This window comes from Oncorhynchus mykiss, chromosome 32 (assembly GCF_013265735.2).
Source record: "Oncorhynchus mykiss isolate Arlee chromosome 32, USDA_OmykA_1.1, whole genome shotgun sequence".
NCBI classification, from domain to species: Eukaryota; Metazoa; Chordata; class Actinopteri; order Salmoniformes; family Salmonidae; genus Oncorhynchus; species Oncorhynchus mykiss.
In genome coordinates this window covers 9,909,481-9,917,533 of record NC_050572.1, presented here as the reverse complement: position 1 = coordinate 9,917,533, position 8,053 = coordinate 9,909,481, and the positions used below count along the sequence as shown (strand labels likewise).

The window sequence follows — 8,053 nt, the reverse complement described above, 5'->3', positions numbered from 1 at the left end:
CTTGTATCAATACAGTTCCATTATTATATAAGTTTACTGTTTGATATGTGTTGCTCTGGTCAGCTTCTTCAAAAATGCTGATCTGACATCCTTGGCTGATGCCCCTCTTTTTTGAGAAAGGGAAATGGTTGCAAATAACCTTTTTCCATATGTTCCCTCGATTGGTATTAAAAATTAAATTTGCTCTTGTTTTGTAACTGGTAAGATCTGCAAACAGGCATTCATGGTTCTGTCCCATCAACAAACCTTTGAAACTTTTCTTAGCTTTCTCTGTTTGGATGTCTGGTGGGTAAACAATTTCCATAGCAACGCTGGTGATGTTGGCTACAATGTTGCAATAGAAGTGCTGTTTCTTGTATAATGCTCTCTTGTTTCTTCAGAGGACTGTTTCACTTTGTTGTCCTTTTTTCTTTTCCTTTTTCTTCTGTCCTTATTTTGTCCTTATTTTGTCTTCCTTTCTTCTGTTAACTAGATATTTTTTTGTTATTCTTTGTAAGCTAGCTAGCTTCTTCCAGGAGAGTCCCTAGCAACTGCTTAGCAACATGTAAACAATTCAGCTAACAATTCAGCTAGCTAAGATAACTGTATAATTTTATGAAAAATAGTTACTTTTTCAAAATCCTGTCTTTTTGGTTTGTTGCTTGTATTGTCTTCTATTGAGTCTTGCAGTTTTCTTTTGATTTTTTCGATGTACTTCACTCTAAAAAACCATTTACATCTCAATATATACAGGAGCTCATTTTTCAGCAGCTGCTCAATTTGGAACTCTCTCTCTTTCTCCATCTCTCTCTCTCTCTCTCTCTTTCTCCATCTCTCTCTCTCTCTCTCTCTCTCTTTCTCCATCTCTCTCTCTCTCTCTTTCTCCATCTCTCTCTCTCTCTTTCTCCATCTCTCTCTCTCTCTCTTTCTCCATCTCTCTCTTTCTCCATTTCTCTCTCTCTCTCTTTCTCCATCTCTCTCTCTCTCTCTCTTTCTCCATCTCTCTCTCTCTCTCGCTCCATCTCTCTCTCTCTCTCTCTCCATCTCTCTCTCTCTCTCTCTCTCGCTCCATCTCCCTCTCTCTCTCGCTCCATCTCTCTCTCTCGCTCCATCTCTCTCTCTCGCTCCATCTCTCGCTCTCTCGCTCTCTCTCTCTCTCTCTCTCTCTCTCTCAGGGTCCGAGGGATGGAGAGGTGGGGGAAGAGATTAGGGAGAAACCAAAGGCCTCATTTGAAGGAGAGAAACTCAAGGAAATGGGAGAGGGTGACGTCATCAGTGATGTCATCAACCCCAACGGGCTCCCTGTGCAGAACGGCCTGGACGTGGATGGCAAGGAGTACAGGTAAACACACACACACACACCTACCTCTTCTGTGTACACTGAGTGTACAGAACATTAGGGACACCTGCTCTTTCCATGACACACTGACCAGGTGAATCCAGGTGAAAGCAATGACCCCTTATTGATGTCACTTGTTAAATCCACTTCAATTAGTGTAGATGAGGGGGAGAAAACCGGTTATAGAAGGATTTTGGTAGTAGGTGCCTTTGAACAGGATATGGTAGTAGGTGCCTTTGAACAGGATATGGTAGTAGGTACCTTTGAACAGGATATGGTAGTAGGTGCCTTTGAACGGGATATGGTAGTAGGTGCCTTTAAACAGGATATGGTAGTAGGTGCCTTTGAACAGGATATGGTAGTAGGTGCCTTTGAACAGGATATGGTAGTAGGTACCTTTGAACAGGATATGGTAGTAGGTGCCTTTGAACAGGATATGGTAGTAGGTGCCTTTGAACAGGATATGGTAGTAGGTGCCTTTGAACGGGATATGGTAGTAGGTGCCTTTAAACAGGATATGGTAGTAGATACTTTTGAACAGGATATGGTAGTAGATACCTTTGAACAGGATATGGTAGTAGGTGCCTTTGAACAGGATATGGTAGTAGGTGCCTTTGAACAGGATATGGTAGTAGGTGCCTTTGAACGGGATATGGTAGTAGGTGCCTTTGAACAGGATATGGTAGTAGGTACCTTTGAACAGGATATGGTAGTAGGTACCTTTGAACAGGATATGGTAGTAGGTGCCTTTGAACAGGATATGGTAGTAGGTACCTTTAAACAGGATGTGGTAGTAGGTGCCTTTGAACAGGATATGGTAGTAGGTGCCTTTGAACAGGATATGGTAGTAGGTACTTTTGAACAGGATATGGTAGTAGGTGCCTTTAAACAGGATATGGTAGTAGGTGCCTTTGAACAGGATATGGTAGTAGGTGCCTTTGAACAGGATATGGTAGTAGGTGCCTTTGAACAGGATATGGTAGTAGGTACCTTTGAATAGGATATGGTAGTAGGTACCTTTGAACAGGATATGGTAGTAGGTGCCAGGCGCACCGGTTTGTGTCTAGAACTCAACCCTGCTGGGTTTTTCACGTTCAACAGTTTCCTGTGTGTATCAAGAAAGGGCCCACCACCCATCCAGCCAACTTGACACAACTGTGGGAAGCATTTCAATCAACGTGGTTCAGCATCCCTATGAAACACTTGGGGACACTTTGTAGAGTCCACACCCTAACAACTTGAGGCTGTTCTGAGAGGTGCTACTCTATATTAGGAAGGTGTTCTTAATGTTTGGTGTACCCAGTGTGTACGTATGCACACGGATGGTTAACCATGTTTCCCTCCTCTCTCCCTCGTTCCTCCTCTCTCCCTCGTTCCTCCTCTCCCCCTCGTCCCTCCTCTCTCCCTCGTCCCTCCTCTCTCCCTCGTCCCTCCTCTCTCCCTCGTCCCTCTTCTCTCCCCCGCCCCTCCGTTCCTCTTCTCTCCCCCGCCCCTCCGTTCCTCTTCTCTCCCCCGCCCCTCCGTTCCTCTTCTCTCCCCCGCCCCTCCGTTCTCTCTCTCCCCCCGCCCCTCCGTTCTCTCTCTCCCCCCGCCCCTCCGTTCTCTCTCTCCCCCCCGCCCCTCCGTTCTCTCTCTCCAGTCGTCAAGGCCAGATACTGCCCGCGGGGCCAGACACTGACCTAATAGGGGGTGTAGGAGGGGAGGGTATGGTCTCCATGGGAGGTGGTGGTTGTCCCAAACCTCAAGAGGTCTTCTCTGGGGTGGAACAGGGTGTTACCATGGATACCATGCAGTCTGTGATGGAGCCGTTGCAGTTTGGCTACAACTCCCAGATGACCATGGACTCTCAGCCCACCATGGGCCTGTTCGACTACAGCAACCAACAACAGGTGTGTGTGTGATGACCACCATGGACCCCTCTACTACAGCAACCAGCAGAGGTGTATGTGTGTATATACTAAGTGTGTGACTGTGAGCATAACGTGTGTGTCATGTGACCTGTGTGTGTGTCATGTGACCTGTGTGTGTGTCATGTGACCTGTGTGTGTGTGTGTCATGTGACCTGTGTGTGTGTGTGTCATGTGACCGGTGTGTGTGTGTCATGTGACCGGTGTGTGTGTGTCATGTGACCGGTGTGTGTGTGTCATGTGACCGGTGTGTGTGTGTGTCATGTGACCGGTGTGTGTGTGTCATGTGACCGGTGTGTGTGTGTGTCATGTGACTGGTGTGTGTGTGTGTGTCGTGACCGGTGTGTGTGTGTGTGTGTGTCATGTGACCGGTGTGTGTCATGTGACCGGTGTGTGTGTGTGTGTCATGTGACCGGTGTGTGTGTGTCATGTGACCGGTGTGTGTGTGTGTGTGTCATGTGACCGGTGTGTGTGTGTGTGTGTCATGTGACCTGTGGGTACAGTGCCTTCGGAAAGTATTCAGACCCCTTGACTTTTTCAACATTTTGTTACATTACAGCCTTATTCTAATATGGGTTAAATAAATACAAATGTAATCAATCTAAACACAATACCCCATAATGACATCACAATACCCCATAATGACATCACAATACCCCATAATGACAAATGTCATTGCAAATGTATAATTTTTTTTTTTTTAAAACATACTTTATTTACATAAGTATTCAGACCCTTTGATATGAGACTTGATATTGAGTTCAGGTACATCCTGTTTCCATTGATCATCCTTGAGATGTTTCTACAACTTGATTGGAGTCCACGTGGTAAATGGATTGGACATGATTTGGAAAGGCACACACCTGTCTAAGTCCCACAGTTGACAGTGTATGTCAGAGCAAAAACCAAGCCAGGAGGTCGAAGGAATTATCTGTAGCGCTCTGAGACAGGATTGTGTTGAGGCACAGATCTGGGGAACGTTACCAAAAAATGTCTGCAGCATTGAAGGTCCCCAAGATCACAGTGGCCTCGATCATTGTTAAATGGAAGAAGTTTGGAACCACCAAGACTCTTCCTAGATCTGGCCACAGCAGAAACTGGGAGACTAGTCAGGATCGAGGCAAAGATGAACGGAATAAAGTACAGAGAGATCCTTGATGACAACCTGCTCAGGACCTCAAACTGCGGCGGAGGTTCACCTTCCAACAGGACAATGACCATAAGCACACAGTGAAGACAATGCAGGAGTGGCTTCAGGACAAGTCTCAGAATATCCTTTAGTGACCCAGCCAGAGCCCGGACTTGAACCCGATCAATCATCTCTGGAGAGACTTGAAAATAGCTGTGCAGCAACGCTCCCCATCCAACCTGACAGAGCTTGAGAGGATCTGCAGAGAAGAATGGGAGAAACTCCCCAAATACAGGTGTGCCAAGCTTGTAGCGTCATACCCAAGAACACTCGAGGTTGTAATCACTGCCAAAGGTGCTTCAACAAAGTACTGAATAAAGGGTCTGGGGTCTGAATACTTATGTAAATATGATATTAGATAATATTATTTTTTAAATAAATTGGCATTTTTCTAAACCTGTTTTTGCTTTCTCATTATGGGGTATTGTGTGTAGATTGGTGAAAAAACAACTATTTCATCCATTTTAGAATAAGGCTGTAACGTGGAAAGGTCAAGGGGTCTGACTACATTCCGAAGGCACTGTATATAATATAACCTGTATATAATATAACCTCTGTGTGTGTATATTATAACCTGTGTGTGTATATTATAACCTCTTGTATAATATAACCTCTGTGTGTGTATAATATAACCCGTGTGTGTAATATAACCTACCTGTGTGTGTGTGTGTGTGTGTAATATAACCTGTGTCTGTAATGTAACCAGTGTGTGTGATATAACCAGTGTGTGTAATATAACCTGTGTATAGGTGTTCCAGAGACCCAGTGCTCTAGCAGCCCAACAGCAGCAGTATGCCTTGGCAGCAGCACAGCAATCTCACATTGGTAAGAGACAGAGAGAGTGTCTTGTGTTCTTGGACTTAGCTGTGTATCTTATGTCTGGCACAATTAGCATATAAACGTGTAACCGATAGTTAAGGGTGAAGAAAAAAAATAAAATTATTATCTGTTTAAACAGTTACGACTTAATTAAATTTAGATGAATAATGATGAAGAATTGTGGGTGGTCTCCCCTCAGAAAGTCAAATCAGACACTGAGTACAACATATACAATGTATTTGGAATGATTTCAAACCCCTCTTTACACATTTTGTTACGTTTAGAGATTTTAGTGACCATAATGATCACGGTTTTCAGTATCATTGAAACGTTAAAGTACTGATAAACGGAAATAATTTCACCACGTTTTATATTGAAAACCAACAAACAGACAATAAAATTAGCAGCACTATGCACTTGTGTTTTTTGTTGTTGAATGTTCTGTAGACAAGGGTGACTATCTTCGATTTAAGTTTCCCTCGGCACTCTTGTAAAACCCCAAAAATACGACCACACTTCAGATTTGGTCCTCTTAGAAGGCCGGAAAAATCTCCTGAGCGCTGTCACTGCCTTCCACCATGTTTTCACACAAAACACAACCCACGTTGCTGCGCCTGCATCAGACTGTTGCTAACTTTGGTTGATGCTGGACAGTATTTAGCGTGAGTTTTTCAAACCATGGTACTCAAACACGGTTTTAAAGCTAATTTCAATTTGAAACTGTAAAACTAATCGTCTGGAATTTTACCGTGGTTCATCTTGAAACCGGTAACCGTATCATCCTTAGTTACGTTACAGCCTTATTCTAAAATGTATTAAATCATTTTTTCCCCTCCTCAATCTACACACAATACCCCATAACGACATCACAATACCCCATAACGACATCACAATACCCCATAACGACATCACAATACCCCATAACGACATCACAATACCCCATAACGACATCACAATACCCCATAACGACATCACAATACCCCATAACGACATCACAATACCCCATAACGACATCACAATACCCCATAACGACATCACAATACCCCATAACGACATCACAATACCCCATAACGACATCACAATACCCCATAACGACATCGCAATACCCCATAACGACATCGCAATACCCCCATAACGACATCGCAATACCCCATAACGACATCGCAATACCCCAAAACGACATCGCAATACCCCATAACCACATCGCAATACCCCATAACCACATCGCAATACCCCCATAACGACATCACAATACCCCATAACGACATCGCAATACCCCATAACGACATCGCAATACCCCATAACCACATCGCAATACCCCCATAACGACATCACAATACCCCATAACGACATCGCAATACCCCATAACCACATCGCAATACCCCCATAACGACATCACAATACCCCATAACGACATCACAATACCCCATAACGACATCGCAATACCCCATAACCACATCGCAATACCCCCATAACGACATCACAATACCCCATAACGACATCACAATACCCCATAACGACATCGCAATACCCCATAACGACATCGCAATACCCCATAACCACATCGCAATACCCCCATAACGACATCACAATACCCCATAACGACATCACAATACCCCATAACGACATCACAATACCCCATAACGACATCGCAATACCCCATAACCACATCGCAATACCCCCATAACGACATCACAATACCCCATAACGACATCACAATGCCCCATAACGACATCACAATACCCCATAACGACATCACAATACCCCATAACCACATCGCAATACCCCATAACCACATCGCAATACCCCATAACGACAAAGCAAAAACTGTGTTTTTAGACTTTTTGCTAATTTATGACAAATTAAAAACAAATCACATTTACATAAGTATTCAGACCCTTTACTCAGTGAAGCACCTTTGGCAGTGATTACAGCCTCGAGTCTTCTTGGGTATGACGCTACCAGCTTGGCACAACTGTATTTGGGAATTTCTCCCGTTTTTCTCTGCAGATCCTCTTAAGCTCTGTCAGGTTGGATGGGGAGCGTTGCTGCACAGATATTTTCAGGTCTCTCCAGAGATGATTGATCGGGTTCAAGTCCAGGCTCTGGCTGGGACACTCAAGGACATTCAGAGACGTGTCCCGAAGCCACTCCTGCATTATCTTGGCTGTGTGCTTTGGGTTGTTGTTCTGTTGGAAGGTGAACCTTCGCCCCAGTCTGGGGTCCTGAGCATTCTGGAGCAGATTTGCATCAAAGATCTTTCTGTACTTTGCGCCGTTCATCTTTCCCTCGATCCCGACTAGTCTCCCAGTCCCTGCCACTGAAAAACATCCCCACAGCATAATGCTGCCACCTCCATCCTTCACCGTAGGGATGGTATTGGCCAGGTGATGAGCGGTACCTGGTTTCCTCCAGAAGTGAAGCTTGGCATTCAGGCATAAGAGATCAATCTTGGTGTCATCAGACCAAAGAATGTTGTTTCTCATGGTCTGAGTCTTTAGGTGCCTTTTGGAAAACTCCAGGCTGTCGTGCCTTTTACTGAGGAGTGGCTTCCATCTGGCCAGTCTACCATAAATACCTGATTGGTGGCGTGCTGCAGAGATGGTTGTCCTTCTGGAAGGTTCTCCCTGGAGCTCTGTCAGTGACCATTTTGGGTTCTTGGTCACCTCCCTGACCAAGATCCTTCTCCCCTGATTGCTCAGTTTGTCCAGGCGGCCAGCTCTAGGAAGGGTCTTGGTGGTTCCACGTTTCTTCATTTTAAGAAGGACGGAGGCCACTGTGTTCTTGGGGATATTCAATGTGTCAGAAATGTTTTTGTAC

General features: G+C 44.7%; 1 protein-coding gene across 5 annotated transcripts in view; it reads left to right on the top strand.

Moving 5' to 3' along the window:
- Positions 1-8,053, top strand: part of LOC110489369 (pumilio homolog 1) — a 63,429-nt gene that overhangs the window by 29,544 nt on the left and 25,832 nt on the right. For all 5 annotated transcript variants that reach the window (XM_036971535.1, XM_036971533.1, XM_036971534.1 and 2 more), the window contains exons 7-9: positions 1,155-1,321; positions 2,958-3,207; positions 5,164-5,239. In XM_036971535.1, coding sequence (XP_036827430.1) covers positions 1,155-1,321; positions 2,958-3,207; positions 5,164-5,239 — 493 coding nt within the window. The remainder of the gene's footprint in view (positions 1-1,154; positions 1,322-2,957; positions 3,208-5,163; positions 5,240-8,053) is intronic.